Source organism: Periplaneta americana, chromosome 13 (assembly GCF_040183065.1).
Source record: "Periplaneta americana isolate PAMFEO1 chromosome 13, P.americana_PAMFEO1_priV1, whole genome shotgun sequence".
Taxonomy (NCBI): domain Eukaryota; kingdom Metazoa; phylum Arthropoda; class Insecta; order Blattodea; family Blattidae; genus Periplaneta; species Periplaneta americana.
The window spans coordinates 63437364-63461049 of record NC_091129.1 but is presented as its reverse complement, the minus strand read 5'-3'; the positions used below and the strand labels follow the sequence as shown (position 1 = coordinate 63461049).

The 23686-nt window shown below is 36.0% G+C and overlaps 1 protein-coding gene across 2 annotated transcripts in view; it reads left to right on the top strand.

Annotated features, from left to right (window-relative positions):
* Sfxn1-3 (Sideroflexin-1-3) overlaps positions 1 to 23143 on the top strand; it is a 71848-nt gene extending 48705 nt beyond the window's left edge. The window contains exons 5-9 of one of the 2 annotated variants that reach the window (XR_011335574.1): positions 4301 to 4386; positions 7428 to 7555; positions 12339 to 12523; positions 17124 to 17271; positions 22602 to 23143. Coding sequence is in view for 1 of the 2 variants with exons in the window: in XM_069843387.1 (XP_069699488.1) it covers positions 4301 to 4386; positions 7428 to 7555; positions 12339 to 12523; positions 17124 to 17183 (459 nt within the window). In the remaining variant the exon portion in view is untranslated. Of the gene's footprint in view, positions 1 to 4300; positions 4387 to 7427; positions 7556 to 12338; positions 12524 to 17123 lie in introns of both variants that reach the window. The other variant, XM_069843387.1, reaches the window with a different exon arrangement.
* Positions 23144 to 23686: the final 543 nt, after the last annotated feature.

The following is a 23686-nucleotide window of genomic DNA, read 5'->3' as shown; positions in this document are numbered from 1 at the left end:
CCGTGATAATGAAGGGGGTGAGCTGAATGGTTAATCAAAAATATCGGATAATCCATACACAAAAGATTTTCGTAAATTTAGTGAATAATGCTTACAATCTCGTAAGCTCCTCTATGGTCTTGTGTTGAACACGCCAGGTAGTGGGTCAGAAGTTCACTAATTTAAGTCTGGTTGTTAACAACGGGTTGTTAGTTGCAAGGAAACTCTTTGTAATGGCTATCTGTTGAAAGAGAGGAAGAGTGGACGTCTCATGTTGTAGATTTACGTATTCTATACACTTTATCCTTGATTTTTATTAAATCGCGTACCGTTGTGATTCCAATTTCCTGTTCTGAGATGAGCCACAGTTTCCCGTTCCCCAAACCACTCTATTTGCACTTTTTGATACCTAATAGCCTACAACACGATTTATTTTGATAACCGTGGAAGAAATTTTATACAGAAGTTATACAATACGGCAACTTGAACAGTAGACCATACTGTGTAAGGGCAAAGTCTTGTAAAAATCCTCTCTCGAAAAAATAACGTGCTAATATAATGCACAGAACTTTATATATTTCAGTAGCAAAAAACAAAAAAGCGAGAGAAAGACAGTCGGATAATCCGACAATCGGTTAATACGGTGACGGATAATCGGGGTTCTACTGTATTTACCGCAACTATTTTCTTCAACATTGAGCACAATACTCCTGTCGCAGCTATAGTATTTGCAGGGGAGTCGTGGCATTGTCCTCCTCCCTTCTTAAAATATTTGTACAGATTTTGAATGATTTTAGCTGACTGTGTATGCATGGCTTTACCGCGTCCGTTCGGTAAGACACTATCAATTAGACACAGACTTCCAAGGACGTCACATGATAACAAATGGTTTACACTTCAGCCAATCATAGCACAAAGCTTACTTTCAACTATTGACTAAGGTAGCTTTTTCTTCAAATAAAATGTTGCAACAGAATTTGGTTTTTTTATGTGTCGTGTGCCGATACTCTTCACTGCTCCAACTTGTACAAGCTATCTTCTTCCCAATGGCCAACACATCAGTGAACGAACAAATAAATCTTCTGATTAATTACATAATAGCTTAAGTCTCAGTCCTCCCATACTGTCGCCTCAGTAATGATAATATACAGAATGACCCGTAAGTAATATCATTAATTTCAGAGGGTTATTCTTTAAGATATTTCAAACAGAAAAGTTTTATACAATTCTGCTCGTTTTTTCTTCCTTTTCGTGATAAAAATTGTTTTATATTAAACATTTCATTGCGTGTTTTGGGAAAGCCACTGATTTAATTCCCAATACGCTCAATCAATTTAAGAAAGCAGTATTTCATGATAATGAATGATTGAAATAATTTTAGTTTTGTCCTTTAAATGTGCATAAATTTGATCTGAACAAATGTAACATTTAAAAATTCCTTTTCAGAACGAAATTTCTGCACATTTAAAGGACAAAAATAAAATTATTTCAATAATTTATTATAATACACTGCTCTCTTAAATTGACTGAGTATATTGGGAATTAATTCAGTAGCTTTCCCAAAATACGCCATGAAATGTTTCATAAAAATATTTTTTTCTCGAAAAGGAGGAAAAACAAGCAAAATTGCATTAAACTTTTTTTGTTTGAAATATCTCAAAGAATAAGCCTTTGAAAGTAATGACATTACTTGCGGTTCATCCTGCATATTCGGAACCGATTTTAAATCAACTTCCCATAAGCTCGTCCAAGTAGGGGTACTCATTATTTTGAGCTTCACTCCGGAACTCGGTCAGCGCCCACACGATTTTCAAAAATTCATATCTACTTGACGGTGAATTATAAACTATCTGAAAACTATTTTCTCTATCCATGTTTTTTATTTGAAAAATTAATGTAATTAATGTAATTTTTCAAATTAAGAAGTGACATCTCATTCTCAGATTAACATAAGAAAAATATGATGCCAGCTACCAAAATTAAATGATGTTTGTAGACTGTGTAAAAAAATCATTAAAATCCTTCCACTAGTTTATGAGAAAAATTGGCACTCATTTCTCAGTTTTTCAGTTTTTTCACAAGATTTGAAAACATATTTTATTAAAATTCTTATGCTCACTAGAATGTTAAAATTTATAGGTTATATTCATCAGAGTTTCCTTAATTTATCTTAAAGTCTCCAGCAGATAACTTTGAAAGCTGATAAGATAGACCTACAGAGCAAAATATGGGCAGCTGTATTTAAATTTCATGGTAAATTTACACTTTCTAGTTACATTAGACTAAGCATTTTTAATAAAAAGTCTCCATTATTAAATTTTCAAAGAATGTTGACAATCTGACGAGATTGGCTGAATAGTTTTTCTTTTCTACTGGGGGGGGGGGGTCGAATTGGCGAGGTTCTAGACCAGGTGCGCCTAAACTTCCTACAATGAGGGGCCAATAATAAAATTATTCTAGTGATTGACCTCGGGCTACATTACAGTATACTTAATATTTAAAAAATGCACGCGTATTTTTTGTTAATATTACGACAAAACAGACTATAATTAAATTAATTAATTAAATTTATAAAATTTGGATTACTTGATTTTGAAAAATACTTTAATAAAAGGGCATGTATAATTATTCACCTAATGAGAAGTGTGGAACTGGTGTTTTGAAGTTACTAAATTGTCGATATCCGGTCTCTGCTCTGTAGTGCTCAGAAGTAACACGTCTTAGAGATGCTCGTCATTTAAGCTTGATCTTAATCTTGATTTCCGAATTTTTATTTTCGAAAATGTTTGTTCACATACATATGTTGAGATTAAACGCCGAACTTGGTGTTTACGTTCGTTTTCCTTGAATTTATTGAAATCATGAGAGTGTTTTGTCTGGTAATGTCTTTTAATATTATATTCCTTTATTAAAGCTATAACATCGTTGCAAATAACGTACCGAGCCAAGGTTCATTATACTTTCTACACTCACTATCGACTTTCCGTCATTTCGAAAACATTTGAAGTAAACCTGACACCACACTACCGCACGAACAGTGGAGCACTGACGAAGAATGACAATGGAAGTTGTAGAGTTGGTGGATAACGGAATGTAAGGAATGAATGACCTACCCTGTGATCTCTGACCGGCCTGCATTGAGATGGGGGTGACCTTGCAACGTCTGCTAATCCCCAACTCCAATTAGGTCGCATATGGTAAGTTTCTGGAATATAGCCTACTCAATGAAAAGAATGCGATAGTCTTAATTTTCTAGGAAGTAACGATTACAGCCTTCAAACGTTCGAGTCATGCTCAAAACATATTATGCTGCTGGAAATTGAACTTTATAAAGTTGTTTAAAATTAACGAATTAATATTCAGATCATGACGGGGCCACTGAAACGATCATGGCAGGCCATATGTGGCCCGCGGGTCGTAATTTGGGCGGCCCTGTTCTAGAGGTTCTACTGTGTACTTTTCCTGGAAACTTATCGCCTGTTCAAATCTTAATTTAATGATATTGAGCTTACCCTATCCCCTTTTACACACCTGAAGCAATGGATTTTTTATGCAAAAATTCGAAGCACGGAGTCTTCCACGATATAGGTTCTTCCAGTTCGGAAATGGAATTCAACTCAATCATGCTAACACAACATTTCATAAATATCTAACTTACCCGTATCAGAAGGCATTGAAAACCGATCGACCAACGACGAACTAACTAAGAACAATACAGTATCAATTTGGTTTGATTTATAATAGTACAGTTTCCATAGAAATACGGAGCGCTGTAAATGTATGTAAGTTTCGTTTGTCTATCACATAAATGCACGAAGTAGCCAAGATCTATACACATTAAGAATAGACATTAAGACAGCGCCGACGTCATGACTCAAACTCGGGTCTCCAGCGCACTGGTTATACATATTACCATTATTCCATAAATTAGCTCTGTCGAATGGATTAGCTTTAATCAGTTCTTAATGAAGAATATTTTTGCTCAAACAACTTTACATCTATCTTGCTAGGAGAGCTCTCAACGGAACAAAGTTAGCAATGTTTCACACCTCAATATTGAGCTCAATCATATTTGACTGACTGTACATAGGAAGGGCAATTATGACAATTATATATGAGCTACCAAGTAAGTAATCAGGAATGAAAAAACAGAGACGCTATTGCAACATCTCATAGTCCTTGAAATTGTAACTGTAGTAGTAGTAGTAGTAGTAGTAGTAGTAGTAGTAGTAATAATAATAATAATAATAATAATAATAATAATAATAATAATAATAATAATAATGGTTCAAAATCTAAAGTGACTGATATTTGTTTTCAGACAGCACCACCACTGATTGGCCGATGGGTTCCGTTCGCAGCTGTCGCTGCTGCCAACTGTATCAACATTCCACTAATGAGGCTTAGGTAATTATTCGTTCATCTACTCCAATTATTATTTACATGAAGCAGATTAATCTCTGTAGGGGCTGGAATCCATAAAAAGAGAAACCACTATATTTCCATATTTCTCTGGACTTGTACGACAGAAGAAAATCAGATCATGGCGATGATAATCTATACTAATAATAAATCTGTAGCCAAAATTTTTCTGGTAATTTTCGATTTTCCAAAAATAATTGGTGTTAACATGTATAATTATTCATCCTGAGACCGAAAATCGCTTTTTTGACATTTTTGTTTGTATGTCTGTCTGTCTGGATATTATTTTGTCACCTTGAAAATGGCGATAATGGTCGAACGGATTTCGATGAAAATTAAGGTATAAATGAAGTTCGTTGTAACTTAGATTTTAGGCTATACGGCATTCAAAATATTTTATTTAAAGTGGCCTGAATTAAATAAATCGAAATATCTCGCTTATTATTGCTTTTTGTGAAAAATGTTACATAAAATAATTTATTTAAAAATGATTTCCATTAAGTTTTATTTTATGCAAAATTTTGATACAACTGATATCTAAGGATATAAAAGACTTTTAAAATAACAATACAATACATTTTCACCGCCGCCTCAGGTTATAGTGTTGTTGTTCCTGCAGTAATTTCTACGTGCAAAATATAAAATTTTTGAGTAGGAAGAAAAAAACACATTTATTCATTCCATGGCAATGGTACATAGGAGATCGTGAATTCTTACATTTTCGAAAGAAAGAAATATAATTACATATCACTATATATGTTGTATCACTATTTAAGTTATTTGAAGGGTTCAGAACCATAGTGGGCCAAGGACCATTTACTAAAGACGTACAAAACAAGGGTTAAAATTAAGTTATTACCATAATTCAATGGAATCATATAGCAAGGAATATAAAGTATACACATTAAAACTAAATGATGTCAATCTTCATTAAACTATGGTTGCATGTAATAACAAAAAAGAAACATGTTAAAGGAATTGTCATTGCACCAAACGAGTGGTCTCTGGGCCAAAATGATCGCATTTTAATTATTTAAATACAATTTAAATTAAGTGGCATATTAAACGAATTATTCTTCTATCAAACATGAATGTTCCCTGGCCACCACCACCACCACCGCCGCCGCCGCCACCACCGCCACCACCACCACCACCACCACCACCACCACCACCACCACCACCACCACCACCACCACCACCACCACCACCACCACCACCACCACCACCACCACCACCACCACCACCACCACCACGTAATTTCCAAGGAGTTGGGTCACAGATTGGCTCATTTCAGTCTCATATTAAAGGTCGAGAAGTCTCTTCAGTGGTCTTCCAGGGTTTCTTGTACCTACCGGGGTGTAATTTTTAGTAATCTAGGATATCTTTTGCGGGGCATTCTATTGACATGTTGTATCTAATGTGACTTACAATAATAAAATTTGTTCAAAGGCTGATGTCATTCTCAATTCTCCAAAAATGTCTATTTTCTTGTAGTCGTTCCACGTATAACCTGTTTAAAACATGCTGTTCTCAAATATTTCATTTATTATTATTATTATTATTATTATTATTATTATTATTCTTATTATTATTATTATTATTATTATTATTATTGATCAGATTTTTTGTATTCGACAGATAATGGAGAAAAAAATGGGAGTATAAGGATACAGTACATCAGTTATTCATAGATTTCAAAAAGGCATATGACTCGGTTAAGAGGGTAATATTATATGATATACTTATTGAATTTGGTATTCCCAAGAAACTAGTTCGATTAATTAAAATGTGTCTCAGTGAAACATACAGCAGAGTCCGTATAGGTCAGTTTCTCTCTGATGCTTTTCCAATTCACTGCGGGCTAAAGCAGGGAGATGCACTATCACCTTTACTTTTTAACTTCGCTTTAGAATATGCCATTAGGAAAGTTCAGGATAACAGGCAGGGTTTGGAATTAAACGGGTTACATCAGCTTCTTGTCTATGCGGATGACGTGAATATGTTAGGAGAAAATCCACAAACGATTAGGGAAAATACGGAAATTTTACTTGAAGCAAGTAAAGCGATCGGTTTGGAAGTAAATCCCGAAAAGACAAAGTATATGATTATGTCTCGTGACCAGAATATTGTACGAAATTGAAATATAAAAATTGGAGATTTATCCTTCGAAGGAGTGGAAAAATTCAAATATCTTGGAGCAACAGTAACAAATATAAATGACACTCGGGAGGAAATTAATCGCAGAATAAATATGGGAAATGCGTGCTATTATTCGGTTTTATCATCTAGTCTGCTGTCAAAAAATCTGAAAGTTAGAATTTATAAAACAGTTATATTACCGGTTGTTCCGTATGGTTGTGAAACTTGGACTCTCACTCTGAGAGAGGAACATAGGTTAAGGGTGTTTGAGAATAAGGTGCTTAGGAAAATATTTGGGGCTAAGAGGGATGAAGTTACAGGAGAATGGAGAAAGTTACACAATGCAGAACTGCACGCATTGTATTCTTCACCTGACATAATTAGGAACATTAAATCCAGACGTTTGAGATGGGCAGGGCATGTAGCACGTATGGGCGAATCCAGGAATGCATATAGAGTGTTAGTTGGGAGACCGGAGGGAAAAAGACCTTTGGGGAGGCCGAGACGTAGATGGGAGGATAATATTAAAATGGATTTGAGGGAGGTGGGGTATGATGATAGAGACTGGATTAATCTTGCACAGGATAGGGACCGATGGCGGGCTTATGTGAGGGCGGCAATGAACCTTCGGGTTCCTTAAAAGCCATTTGTATGTATGTATGTATGTATGTATGTATGTATGTATGTATGTATGTATGTATGTATGTATGTATGTATTATTATTATTATTATTATTATTATTATTATTATTATTATTATTATTATTATTATTATTATAAAACAAAAGTCTGCATAAATTTTCGAACTGAAACTAATAGTCAGCCTACGTAATTTTAATACTGGTGTAAAATGTGAAGAACAGTCGATGAGGAGATATTATATTGCAGGGAAATACAAGAAGGAGTACCCATAACTGACATCAATGGAAACAGACTAGGGAACTCAAAAACAGCAGCGAAGAGTGGCATTGCCCTGGTCACATTCAGCAGAATTGGCATGGCCGCTCCTGGCATGGGTGAGTTCTTTTATCGTTATACGAATTAATGTGTATGAATTAATTTGGAATGAAACGAGAAGAAAAGTGACAGGGGATTTGAGGAAATTCCTATGATTATGTGTAACGTCAGTACAGGAACATTTTACGTGTCTAATGAAGGGAATGAAATAAGTTATGAATAGCAGCCAATCAATCCTCCAGTAATAATGCATTAAAACAGAATGTACTAGTAAGAGAAGAAGTAAAGAACTGTTTTTAAGCTTCCAGGTTAAATTGTCCACTTCAAAATGACCAGAGAAAAATGGCCAGAAACAAAAATGTCCAGAGCAAAATGTCCAAGGGAAAAAGTCCAGTAAAAATGTCCACAACAAAATGTCCAGCATAAAAATGTCCACTAGCAAAATGTGCACATACAAAAATGTCTACAACAAAATGTCCAGTAAAAAAAGTCCGCATTCAAAAATGCCCACAAAAAAAGTCCATAATTGGAAAAAATCCGCAATATTTTTTTTTTTTTTACAGAAGCAGCAACCAGGAGAAAGACTACAATGTAAAATGTTTTATTAAGATTGCTAAGCGACGTAACAAATTTTAAATCAAGAGTGACAGAATGGTTGAAATTATATGTTCACAAAAAAGGAAAAATATTTTAGTACACAATGACTTTCCGTATCACTTTCATTCAATGAGCAAAAATGGTAATAAATTATATTGGAAATGTGTGGATTAGATACTGCAGTATCTCCAGATCTGAAGAAAATTGGACGGAGTTATGCAATAAGAGACTAACCAACAAAAACGTGTTTCCGAGATAATGGTCATTGAAGTAAAACTGGTTATTTATGAAATATTTTATGCAAAAACTATTGCAACATTCATAATCTAGGCCACAGTCTACTATATACAGTCGCGAAGCTCAATATGTAGTAAAAATGCAAACATGGGTAGTTGCCCACCACTAGGATCGCTGCTATCGCCTCATCATCGCAGATCTCTCTCCTAGCAGCCGACAAAATATGTTACACTTTCGTTGTCGTGTTCTTTTGGAGAAATTAACACCTTCCTTCCATTATTGAAATATTGAATGCATGAAGTTAATTTATTATTTTAGTGAAGTATATTAAATTCCACCATAAACTCGAAGATACCTGCAAGAAATAAGTTAATATAATTTTTGTTTGTGCAAAACGAGCTGAAATTTACTATAATAGCTTCACTCATTCAAGATTATAGCGATAATTAACTATGAAACCAATAAATATTAATTTTCATTTCCCTTTACAACAATAATAATGGAAATATGAATTAATGGAGTAACTTACGTGTACCGGTACTTGTAGTGTAGGCTTACGTAGTGAACAAAGTGGGATGAGGTTAAGCAATAATAATCACACCAGAATTGGAAATAAAACGTGATCAATAAATTTTATTGTAACAGACTTTTTCTACGTCTCTAGTAAAGCAACAAATAAAAATAACAACAAAATTAACAGCTATAATTAAAAACATATCCCTTGAAGAAAAAAGTAGGCCTAAGCAATAATAATCGCACCAGAATTGAAAATAAAACGTGATCAATAAATTTCATGAAAACAAACTTAATTTTTCTACGTCTTTAGTAAAATAACACAAAATAACAACAAAATTAATAGCTAGAATTAAAAATATATCCTCTGAAAAAAAAAGTAGACCTAACCTTTATTTCTCTGGAAATTTAGCAGCCTAAGTGACAGAATTTTAACCGGTATCTAATGTCCTTTCGGTTAGACAGAAACATTTCATTGTGAAATTTAAGGATATAATGTATTCTAACAGTCACAAAGAACTTCAAATTAACAGTTTTGTTTCTGCACAGCATTCTTGTGGAAACCCAGGAAACTTCTCTGAATCTTTCGGAAATCGGAAAAAGGATAACTCTGGCCTCTTTTTCTTACTGTTGCTACAATTTATAGCACTACAAACGTCTCCTCCTTGTCCCATATTATTATTCCAATTATTATATTTTAGCCATTAACATTTTCATTATAACCAATAACGAACATTTCACAAGCATCAATGTGAAATACGCAACGAGCTAGCACTCGATAGAAATACGACACAGTCCAAAGTCGACCATGGAAAATCTATTGTTTCTAGTTGCTAACCGCTTGGAGCGCTTTATCACGAGATTTGCAAAAAAACACCTCAAGCTTCGCGACTGTATATAGTAGACTGTGACCTAGGCCTACTATAACAAACAATAGCATAAATAATAAAAAAAGGCTAAGTGATTTTTAATGAGACCAGCAGTTGATATAATATTGCAAAGCAAAATAAAAAAAAAAGCGAATTTTATGCAGAGCAGCGTATAGATAATTATACAGTATGGACACTTCGCGCTCGCGTCGGTACCTTTGATGTAGCAGGACTGATTTCAATGACCTTCAAACCAATTTGAGCGTGAGATAATGTTTTCTCCCTGGAGTTGGCACTGACATCACACCAGCTAGCAGTTGATATAGCGGAAATATAACACATACAATTAATACATTATGTACTCAAATAAAATAAACTGGACCAATGAAAGAATAAATCCGTCATTAACTGTAATGTCTAGACTCTAGAGTTCCTTCATAATGAGAGTTGAGACGTTGACCCTAACAAAAATATGTAATGATTTGATTGCGCTGAAAATAGAAAAACAAAACTCCCTATGAGAAGTATAATGTATTACATTATTTTATAATATAATTTATTATATATATATATATATATATATATATATATATATATATATATATATATATAATTACAACTAGTTTGTCACTGAGAAATAAGGAAAAACTGTTAACTTGAATTTATTTGAAGCAAAGCGTTACTGGATTATGCAATAAGGTAGGCGATGTTTGGATCCTATGTCTCAACTCTTACATTCAATTATTATCTTAGCGTGTGCTACAGTGAGCGTGTGCTCGATTATACTAACCTCTAGCGCTTGAAAGTGGAACTAAACGCCGCGCACAGAGAACAAAAAAAGGAAAATTCGCTCAATGTCTATTCTTTGAATCCCTATTCGCTGTACAGAGTGGGCACAAAGTCCCGTTACCCCCTATAAATACCTCAAATATACACACTATTCATGTAATTCCGGTCATAATGCAGACATACATCCACTTTACTACACTGTGTGTCCCAAGTATCAGTATGTTCCTCACCATTTTCCTCACACAAAATAATGCGTCGCAGGTTAGGTGTGACATTCGCCTCAGCATTGCTGGTGTAATCTGTTGGAAAGCGCGTCACACGGCGTCCTTCAATTCTTTAATGGTGTGGTACCGTTTCTATGCAACATTGCTCTTGATGAAACCCCACAGCGAGTGTCACAGGTCTCCACACGCTGCGCTGGGTTGGCCGTGAGTCACCCATCTTACCAGCTCCTCGCGACTGGCAACCTCGCAGCCCTGACCTCACATGTGACAGTGCGCTGTGGGGTTTCATCAAGAGCATTGTTGCACAGGAACGGTACGACACCACTGATGAATTGAAGGATGCCGTGCAACGCGCTTTCCAACAGATTACACCAGCAATGCTGAGGCGAATGTCACACCGAACCTGGCGATGCATTATTTTGAGTGAGGAGAATGATGGGGGACATACTGACCCATTGGACAATTAGGACACACAGTTAATGTAAAGTGGGTTATGTCTGCATTATGACCTGAATTACATAAATAGTGTGTATATTTGAGGTATTTATAGAGGGTAACGGAACTTTGTGCCCACCCTGTACAATAAACCAAGTTTAGTTATAGCCTACTCGTAGATCATATACAACCCAGATTGCTCGGTCTTATAGGCTTTGACTTTTGTGAGGTTTACTATGCTGTCATCTAGTTGTTACATAAGGAGTCACGTCATAATTCCCATTTGAAATGCATTAGCGACTGTACTGCCATCTCGTGTTCGTTTACGGCGGACGGGTGGCGATCCTGTCGGTTGTTCTCTTCAAAGTGCTGCCGAGTTTAACATTGGGATGAACAATCTGTTACATATATGGTCTAGGGTTATAGGTCTAAATGGCAACAGAGTGCAGATATGGCATTCTTGATTTTTTCTGAGTGCAAATATACTTGTGCAAATATCTCAATTTTTTCAAATTTTCGGTCGGTCTAATGTTGCATAACTCCATCCAATTATGCATTTTTCTAATATGCCAAAACACAACTTTATTCTTTGTAGCTCCATAGGCCTACATATTTGTCAGAAATATGAGACGACTGAGAATATTATATTTCAGAATACTTAATTGTGTTAGAAGCGTTATATTTGTAGATAGAGTTGTAACATTTGATTTTTTACTGCCCTTATGTTGAAATTATACTTACACTTTGGCACTTTTTGTATACAATAATGCTAAGTAGGCCTAATTGTTACAATAGCGAGACGATAGTCCAATCGAAGTATCATCGTCCAGAAAACGCTTCAAACAACCAGAAATATCGAATTCGTGCTGATGACTCGCAATGAACACATTTTTGAAAGCCCTCACGTCAACGTTAGTTATATGTCGGTAGTTATCAACTTGTGGGTCGTGATCCTTCGCTATTTTTAAATAAATATTGCAGCGTGATACTCTAATATATACATATATGCATTGGCCTATAATATATACAGTATAATATATGTACGGTATGTAGTTTTACATAATTACACCTTGAGGATCAATTCTGCAGTCTATGGATCACAGTTTGATAACGCTGCTGCACTGTACTGTGTAAAGTCGTCCCTGGTGTGATATTCACTACATTGTTGGTGGTTTCAGTGTTCACGCCAATTGTGATGAATGCTCTGGAGAAACGAGGCTTCCTGGCTCGCTACCCGTGGAGTCCGGCCCCAATCCAACTCGCGCTGCTCGGCGTGTGTCTCACGTTCGCCACGCCCATGTGCTGCGCTTTGTTTTCGCAACGTGCCTCCATCGCCGTGTCCAGCCTCGAACCTGAACTGCAGGTCAGGAGAATGAAGCAAAAATCAGACGTCATATTATCATGGTTTAATAATCAAATGATACTTTAAGAGGGGATTGGATTTGGATACCTCCCTTCATGATAAGAAACGGAGTGGTCCGTAATTCGTGAATGAACGAATGGGAGGGGAAATATTTAAAAGGTACGCGAAAACGCGTCCTTGCAAGGGAGTTTGGGGACTGGGAGAAACTGAATATGTGAGCTCCAAGCCTGTCGGTCTTATCTCAGTCGAGTTTTGCCGTTCCACTGAAGGAACTTCAGAGAATTTTGAAGAGGAAAGCCGAAAATGGACGTAATCTAATAGCTACCACATAAGGGGAAAGAGCATGACAGAACATCTTCAGGACAGGAACGCCGGAAGAAAAGCCTGAGCATTGAGAGAGACTGTCCCATTACAAATAAGAGAATAATTCCGAGCCCTTTTACTATGCCAGTGACACCATTCATTTCGAGCAAGGGAACAGCATCTTATTCTTTGTTCAAACCTGAATCGAAAATACTCTTCTCAACATTTTGGTCCGAAGCTTACTTCTCACCCCCCCCCCCCAAAATAACTTTTTATTTTGAGCGATGTGGCAGCAACCCTGAAGGTCAGCGGAAAAGTTTTCTCAGGCGGACGTATCGGTAGGGCTCGCCATTTCCTTTGATGATAATAATGCGTCGTGATTATTATACAGAGTGATTCAGGAGGAAAAGGCCACACCTTGAAGATTGATAGGTTGGTAGTATGAGTTATTCAAAAGGGAGGGAAAAATATAAAAATATGTCATTCTCAACGGTTTTGGAGGAAACCAGTCGTAACCATGAGGAACGGGAACAGCGCAAGTGACAGTAAATTGAAGATTGTTACCTGTATGTTGTGTTTCTGTCCATTTCATTTTACATAACAAGTTCAAAAATGCCACCGTCAACCTCGATGCACTTTGCAGCTCGTGTAGCTATAATCTTTTCGTTGTAAGAATAATCCTACAGTAAACAATGGCACGTGACTGAAGTGAGGCTTGATTGGCCGCATTTTGGCGCCAGAGATTCTCAGTAAGTGATTCCGCACACTCCTGTACATTCTGTTTCATGTTAAACATTTCCCGTTACTCCTCAAAGTTGACCTAACATCACTACTACTATGTATTCGTTTGCTTAGGAAACTGTTACTTTATAATTAATTAACTGGATTCAACTCACTTAACTTACTATATACATTCAACACTATTTCTTTCTCTTCACTTTATGTTTAGTAACCGCACACATTGAGGATGCAGAAGCCATACTATCACGTGCTTACGAGAACAAGCTCAAGTGCCGCCAGACTATCACAAGAACAGACTGCCTTGATATTACTCTTAGTATTCATCCGCTTACAACGTAAATAACAAAATATAAAAGTAGCTTTTCTTTTACATAGCATTTTACACATGAGTGAAGTTATATGTTTCGTCGTATTTAATAACTAGAATTCAATTTTTATTTTCAAATAATAGAAGGTTATGGTTTCCAAATACGGAACTATATTTTCCTGCGTTTGCAAGTGTTTCGACTGGGAGCCAATCACGGGTATGACAGTCACGTGCTTGTGTTTACATTAGGATTTTTCTTACAGCGAAAAGAGTATAGATGTCATGTTGCTAATTTGAGGTGATTCGGACATTCCTTATGTGATCACAAGGATTTAAAACGCGGACAAGCAATTGCTCCCATGTTTCCACTTTGCGCTTATAGACTTCGTTTTTTGGCCAGCGCTACAAGCACTAATCTAACGGTGTAAAGTCAGGTAACCTCGGTGGCCAAGAAATGATACCATGTCGATATACTCTGCATGTGTAAAGATTCATGGCATTGCAACTTCACTACACAGAACGTACTCGTACTTACTAAACTGCTACAAACTTCCTGACAGAGACTCGAAGTCGGCGAGCCAGAATGGTAAGACTCATCCCTCCACCCCTCCATATGCAAGTAACATGCGGACATGCAAATGGCCAACATGACAAAGACAATAGCACAGCCTAATATCGTTTTGGTTGCGTCTGCATCAAAGTGAGCAGTTATGCGGAGGAAGAAAAGGAGACTTATGTCTGTTATTTTCAAATACAGTAGCTGTTTCTTGGAAATCATTGAGAATAAGACATATGTTAATATAATGGTTTTCCTTTAGAATCGCCCGTACTATCACCTCTCAACGTATGGTCCTTATTTACTGAATCACTTTGCATATCAATAATTTTTAGACTCAAGTGGCTGCAAGTAAGATAACCATTCATTCAGTATTCTGCCCAAGAACAGTCTTTCACTGCAAATCCAGCATTCTCCAATCTTTCCTATCTTCTGCCTTTCTCTTTGCCTCATATGATCGTCTATCATCTGATATCTTCTTCTACCTCGAACTCTTCTCCCGTTCACCATTCCTTCCAGTGCATAATTCAGTAAGCAGTTTCTTCTCAGCCAGTGGCCCAACCAATTCCTTTTTCTCTTCCTGATCAGTTTCAGCATCATTCTTTCTTCATCCACTCTTTCCAACACAGCTTCATTTCTTAATCTGTCTATCCACTCCATACTCGTACGTCCCAGTCTTCTCCATATCCACATTTCAAATGTTTCTATTCGCTTCTTTTCACTTCGTCATAATGTTCTCGTTTCTGCCCCATACAATGCCACACTCCATGCAAAGCACTTCCATAGAACGGCAGAAGATGCTCCTTTTTCCATTAAAAGCTTTCATCGCCATTGCTATCCTCCTTTTAACTTCCTGGCAACAGGTCATGTTACTGCTTATAGCAGCGATGCAAAACTGTGCTACAATTGAGGCAGACGTCACAAGCCGGAACACGTAACTCATCACTTCTCTTTAACTTCATTGTAAGGAAGGGGGAGAAGAGTATGTATTCAATGTGCTTGCCAAACATCACAGAAACGTCATTGAAGGTTCCGACCTTATGGACGGGAGAATAAACTCTTTCCCCATGCTTCAACCCCTCTCTTCCCCAAATCTGCAACACTGGCTTATAGTATAAATCACTATGATATATGTTATTTTAATGTGAAATATTTTTATGAAAACCTCATTATAACTGTTAAAAACGTAGTTCTTGAGACTTCACTTATCGATCTATTAATCATTTTAAACAAGAATTACGGTATAGTAACTAGCCTTCTGTGCTCGAGGTTGCGGGTTCGATCCCGGCTCAGGTCGATGGCATTTAAATATGCTTAAATGCGACAGGCTCATGTCAATAGATTTGTCATGTAAAGAAACTCCTGCGAGACAAAATTCCAAGAACACCGGCGACGCTGATATAACCTCGGCAGTCCCGAGCGTCGTTAAATAAACCATAATTAAAAAACTTAAACAAGAATTAATAATAATATTCTGAAATTTGAAAACAACCACGCACTTAAAGATTTTCCTATATTTTCCTATAAAATATTAAAATATTGTCTAATAACTGGGAAAAAAAGACTACACTCGAAAAAAAGCTACTCGCAAGTCTACGTAAATGAAAACTCTAGTCAATTATGGTCAATGACGCGAAATACATCAGTTAAACAGCAAACACGAAGTTCGCACCCTTCTCTACCATTGACTGCTGCTTTCAAACTCTATGGTGTTATATTTTATACCACTGTTAAAGTATTGCTTGCTCATTTATAAATACATCGTGTCCCGCTTAGAGGGATCGACAATTTCAAGTGTAAATAATAGTTTATTATCATAACTTTTTACATAACTTCATGTAAAAACTCTCCGAGTTTCGGGGAATACTGAGTGCAACTCGATGTGTGCGCCTTGAGTTGCCCTGCAGACATCTAAACGACGGTATTCAACCTCCCGCCAATTGTTCTGTGGCATTGTGGAGTCACCAGCATTTGTGATGCGTTGTCTGAGTTACTCCGAAGTGTTAGCTCTGCCTCTTTGGTACACAGCATCCTTCACAAAGCCTCAGGAAAAAAGTCCAAGGGAGTCAGATCGGGTGACATGATTGACCAGGCATTGTAGTCGCGTAACAGATTTTTCTTCTGCTAGCCGTAGCACACACTGAACTTTCTGTTGTGGTGTCCACATGTTGACCATGGCGTGTTCTCCTGCAAAATGGCGCCAGGCTTGTTTTAGCAACAAACAAACGAAAGTTACGCATGCAGCTGTTTTCAGACTTTGTTGCATAAACTTGGTCAATTTCTCTATCTTGTCAGATATAAATCTCAACGATATCTTTATCTGGTTTTAAGTGGTGAGCATTTATTTCTCGATCCCTCTAAAGAGGGACATGGTGTATAGCTAATTGATATACTAATTTTAGTACAGAAAAAATCCGATCTCTAATAACGAGAAAGAACGCACAATAGTTCGTACTGTATCTTTTTTAACTTTCATTTTAAGTTTGGATTTATCAGGCGAAAAAAAGGTCTACTCTTCATAAAATACACATTAGTGGTAGGCCTATTTAAGGATTATAATTTTGACAGTTCAAATATATGTGACAAATATTTTTTATGTATGCTGAAATTGTTGCTAAGTGGTAGAATTGATGTTGTTGTTGCTTTCCAGTGGCATTGGACTTGTTTAAGATGTATCTAATTTTACGTTTCAGGAGGAAATCAATAAGTTGCCCAACCCACCCAAAGTTGTGTACTACAACAAAGGACTGTGAAGCCAACTTCGTCCAAGAAGCCGCAGTTTGAAACAATCGACAATAAGTGTTGTACACTGGAGTTAAGTCCAGTTTTTGCGGTGTATAGGTAATCTTCAAGTGACTTCTGTACTAACATCAGCTCTGTCTACTACCGATTGAAGATTATAAACCGAAAAGACATATCAGATACGATTCCACTTACTTCTCAATATATTTTCATCTTGTCCAATAATAAATGAAATTAAGTGCAAAGCTCTCAATATTTATTTTATCGATTTCCTGTTACTTCACTTCGGCTGCACTAAACCATACTGCGTTCCAAAATGTCTGACAGGCAAAGTAAACATTTCCGGCGGAGGAAGGGAGAAAGACAATTGCTACTAAACCAATGGCAGAGTTCACATTCCAGACATCTTGAAGTTGGGCGGAGGTAGAACGGTTCATATAGGAAGTTATGAGTAATATTTCACACTTTTTTAATACTCTGTATATATATATTATTGTGGGAGTATCTCTGCAGATAAGCCCATTAAATGGCCACTTTAAATTTGGAGGCGCATGACTGTAATTCATATATGCTTCTTTTCTTTTAAATGCAGTTTTCCGTAAATTGATATTTTTTTCAAATTTAAGTGCATTTTTCTCTGAAATTACTACCTATTCACATCAAATTTTTACAGTGTTTTCTGTGTTCTATAAAGTAGACCTACGGGTTTATGAATATCACATACATAACATGAGGAAAAAACATTTACATTAAACAATTATGATCAGCGGGAACCTATTGTCCCAGGATGTTCCCGTGGATTACATAAACTGGCACATTGACCTTGAAACATATTTGAATATTCTGTCAAATAGCCACTATGGGCACATGCTTAAGTAACATAAATGAGTAGGTATGTGTTGCAAATACCACCAATTTACTTTCACGACTAACCCGAATCACGTAAGTGAAATGATAGGCATTGGATATGTACGTATGTACATACATACTGTACGTACGTACGTACATACATACATACTGTACATACATACATACTGTACATACATACGTACGTACATACATACGTACGTACATACATACATACATACATACATACATATATACACGAATAAACTTCAAAAGCCATTGCTCGCCATCCTCGTCAATTTTATATCTGTCAGGAATATCGGAACGTCCATTAAAGACTTTGTATTTGGTGGTAGATTGCCTTCTCTGACTCTATGGATCGTTCGTCCCATAGTCTATCTTGGGTACTTTATGTAATTTTCAGTTGATATTATGTTTATATTTAATTACTGAGGCCGTTGCTTCGTTTGATGTCTCTGCCTTCTCCTCCAATGCAATAACCACTTCCACTGCCTTACATTTGATCCAATCTGGACCGTGCACTTGCTGTGTTTCCTTTAGTATAATATCACAGTCTACTATATACAGTCACGAAGCTTGAGTTTTGAGGGTGCTAGAAACAATAGACTGTGACGGTACAATTTTGCATTGCCTGTAATGAGGCGATATTAGCAATCCTAGTGGTGAGCAACTATCTAATGTTTGCATATTTACTACGTATTGAGCTTCGCGACTGTATATACTAGACTGTGATAATATCTAGCAGTGTGGATGACAGCTGAACATTTGCCTCTCATATCGCATCTCCACTGTGTTTTGTCGTTATCCTGCCTATGCTTCGAGTATATATTATACCCTTTGCATATCAAGTTGGGACTACCCCTTTGAGAAGTAGTTAGTCGAGGACAGTCCATCACTAAAGATTTAGTTCACTAAAAAACACACACGTAACCATAGATTTACATAAGAATACGTTACCAAAGAAACATGCTAAATGTCGGAATTGTTGGTTTTGGATCAGTTTGATAGAGTTTTGGCTCGCCTTTGTAATATATGGAAATTTTGTAATGATGGAAGGAGTTGTCGCTGGACCAGATATCTGGGACGAAATGTCGCGACACAATTCAATTTACACTTAATTTTTTTTTCTATACAATTATAAAAACAATAGCATGGCCGAAAGTATATTGGCACAGTAAATTTTCACCATTGGTTTCGTATTCTTAATACCGAGATAGAATTCTTTGAAGTCTTTTGCCTACTTTATTAAATGTTTTCTTCTCTTTTGGGAGAGCTCCACAATCTATGTTCTTGTGAAAGGGTTCGCGAGTCTAAAAAGTTTGGGAGCCACTGCCTTATAGCACATTTTTACAGATTGCAAATTATCTCGATGCCTTTTGCATCTTGACGCAAGGTTCAGAGAGAAGGATTAATGCAAGACTACACGTAAGAAGAAAACCACGCTGTGCGCTCACATTTCCATTCATTAATAGCGCTAAGCTTCATATCGTATAGAGAATAGAGTGGCGGATAAAGTGCACAGCCTTGCCTAACTTAAGAATTCAGTAGAAATATTAAATCCTGTTCTTCAGTACATGGAAATAAGAAGCCTTGCATCTACTAATACAGAGCTCACTGTGTACCTATCAGCCATATTACTACTGACAACTTCTGCAAATAAAAGGAATTATAAATAACTAAAAACATCATTAACAAAATATTACTGGAGACATAGCCTACATGGGCGACAATAGAACAATCTAAACTGATAGTTATCTCAACTGTTAATTACAAGCGCTGATAAATATATATTTAACTTTCCGGAAACTCATGACAGTTATCAGTGCAGTTAAATTTATAAGTACTAACTAAGAATTAACTGAGGTGTACTAGAAACCGGGCATTTTAGTGCTTCAAATGACCATCATTGACCTATAAAGAGAGCTCAGAATGGCGAACCATTAATTGTCACACTCTCAAAAATATCCCACGAGTAGCAGGAATCATGTCCGTTGAGTCCACAATCCTCTCAAATTGCTCATCATTCACCGGCGTGACATACACTGACGTACCCAAGTGACCTCGCAGGAAAAATCCAAGCTGGAGAAGTTTATGCTTTTGATGACGAAACAAGAGGCCCACTATAGTCAATTCATCTGTAGGAAAAGATGTTTTGCAGGAATTCACGAACGAAGCACGTGAAATGTGCTGGGCAACCATCATGTTGAAACCACTCGAAGTTACCCTACTGACAATGGAACCTTTTCCAGACGCAGCAACGGCCCAATGTCGTTCCTATGTTGTTTGACAAAAATATTCGTCGTGGCTCCTTCTGCTACTCCTTAATATTAATCTAATTTTAATGAAGCATTCGTTACCTAAATGCGAAACTTTCTTCCAACAATGCGTTGCACATAATTTCATTTATAACATAATTAAACGAAAACTTGAATTACTAGAATTCTTTTATTTCCAGAATAGTTATACGTAAGGGGTATAAGTGCTGTCATTTTCACAGTCGTCGGGGACGGTATACAGTATCAAATATATCCATACAATATATGGTCAAAACTTGATAGTTTTCCCAGAAAAAAAAAATATTTCTTTCCTGATTTTATTTGCGTTATACTGCTTATATCGTGAGTAAAATTACGAAAACAATTACATCAGTAGGTATATCTAGCAAAGAGTTAATATTAGTTTAAATAAATATTTGTGTGTTCTATTACGTTTTCGTGAAATTAAATAACAATGCAGATTTAAATTTGTTAATATTCTGGGGTGAGAGACGTGGCAACATGTTTAGCACAGACGTACAGATCAGCTGTGTTCAAGTTCCCTGTCCATAGGTCTCCTGCCGAGCGGATAGCAGTTCAGTAGAGGTAGGCCTATTCGATAAACAACTTACAATGTCATTCACAGTTCAAGAATATTATGTTAGTAATTTATGGAGAAAGTCTTCGCAATTCAAGTGCGGCAAAAAGGATGTACCGTCAACGTTTTCCGCGAAGAAGGTTACCTAATCGGCGAACTTTTGTAGTAGTTTTTCAACGATTATTAGAAAGTAGGAGTCTCTTACCTCGTTTCGAAAATCATACAACGAGAAATTTCTTTAAAAATGACACTGCTTTACGGAAGCGGGAGAGACTAACATTTTGCTTTAGAGAAAAATTCGTGTGATTTTGTGCAGTAAACCATTATTGTTTAGTACAATATTAGACGTACAATAAAAAGGGAGCAATATTGTTAAATAATAGTAATATGCGTTACAAGAGCGGTATGTTGAAGTTTTCATGTTCGAGGAAAAGTTTGAAAAAGCGAAACGTAGTTGAGCTTTTTTAATTTCCGAGAATTGAAAGAAAGAAATACCGCTCGTGTATCGTACACTATTTTGTGCGAAGATCGTTTATTACATACCTGAAAGAGGAATTTTTAATTAGTTGCAATGAAATCTCCATCTTGGTTTCTGTTCAATGACGGCAAATTTATAAAACAAAAATATCTATCTTCAAATTTTTGCTTTAAAATATTTTCTGTGTTTACTATACTCCAGCAAGCCGTGATATACGTCTGTCTTTTTTTTCCCCAGTCCATAAATGCGAACTTAAAACAAACGGTAAGGTTATGTAATGATTTATTTTTCATTTTAATATTTTAACAATATTATTTATATAACATATTGCAGTAATAACATCAGCATCTGGAATCTTGTTGATTTTTTCACGGCTTCCTTAATGTTACTTGCATCACGAATCCAGTAACTTTAGTGGAGTTGTAGAGTTTACTTAATTTTTGCAAATATTTAAAAACAATAATTAACAGTGCAATTTAGGTGAAATTGCAGTGGTAAATTTCCAATTTATAATTATTACTATATTGAACGTCTCTATAAATAATATATTAGAAGCCTAAAGCAGTAAAATCAATATGTCACTTAAGCGGTAAGAAGAGGGAAATTGTTATGTGTGTTAAGGTTGGGAATACTGAATGTGGAATTTTAGACTTACCGCGGATTGGTTTTGTGCGGAAACCAAGCAAATACGCACGATCTCGCACAAAATGTGTATTTAACATAATGTTCTATTAATGAGATTAAAAGTTTGTATTTGCTGCTCGTTTCATGTAAACAACAGTTGTCTTGGTCCGCCCCTGGATTAGAACAGAGCATCTGTTTTGTACCGGTATGTCTGTACCCACTTGAGCTGTACTGTGTACTTAAAAACCCTCTCCTCCCCATCCAGCAACGTTGAAAAAGTCTAATATTGTAAACTTTAATAATTAGTTAAATATTGCAATTAGAAAAAAATTGTGAGGACATTTTTTCTTCCTTATGACATGGATAATCATCAGTTAAAATAATGAAACTTATACCCCTTATACTCTGTATCCTGTATGTATATAACTTGCTACCAGGATTTTATTTCTACTGCAATATTATTATAAACATACTGCATTATTTTGTGTATAGAATCAGTAAAATTACTTTTAAAATGTTTATTTTTAAGTTTTAAAAATTCTATTCCTTACTTTATCCTTACTATTATCAAGATGTAACTAATACTTTATTTTAAAATCCCTTACAGGACTACAGATGAATGAAAAAAAAATCCTGCTTACATGATTACAACACGACCGGCAAGCAATGGCGTTAGAAGTACGTAGTCACTTGAATGCTATGCACATTCACTGCCAGTCTATAATATCTGTTCAGAGTTGTGAAGTTATAGATTTTTAATATGTATTTAAGTGAGATGTTAAATATTTTACAGAATTATATCTGTATGTTGCAAATGAGATTATAAGAATAAAATAAATTGTCACTCATTAGGTCTACATTGTTGCGTAAGTTTATACATAGTTCCTGGTATCTAATGAAACGTGCCAACGTTTTAGAAACCAATTACCATAAGGATTGAAAAGTTTGATCATTATAGTAGTAGGAACTGAACAAATTTATGTTCAAAAGTGTCTATTTATTTTATTTTTGTAATATTGTAAATAAACTTTTCTGGATTATGAATAAGAGAGCACTTCTTTCAAAACACTGTATAAGGTAGATATGTATATCCAATACAGCAAGTAGTGATGAAGAAAATAAAGACAACTTTTTTCTTTTCCTAGATTACTCAGTGAAATTTTATTTTTTTGTGGGAAGATCAGAAAATAAAATGACCACATATACGACACCGATGCATGTAGAAGGCAAGGGTAGAGCCACAGTCTAGTATATACAGTCACGAAGTTCAATACGTACGGAATATGCATCCAGAGATACTAGTTGCTAACCACTAGGATCGCTACTATCGCCTCATCACAGACAATGCGAAATAGTACCGCCACAGTTTATTGTTTCTAGTACCCTCAACAACTCAAGCTTCGTGACTGCATATATCGGTGTGATACAGCTCTCTGTAGGTATCTCACAAGGGAAGCACTCGAGTTGCCAGAAAGAAATATTAAATATTTCTATATAATTAGCAAGAAATAATAACGTAGTTTTCAAATCTAAAAATAAACATCTGATTTTCCAGTGCGTTTAAGCAGAGACGACCTTCACACTTGTCACGTTACATACGAAATAAATCGCAATATACTGTATAAAGAATTCCCAATTGTTTACGTTCATGCGTTCGATATAGGACTCCAAACATCACAAAGATAATCATTT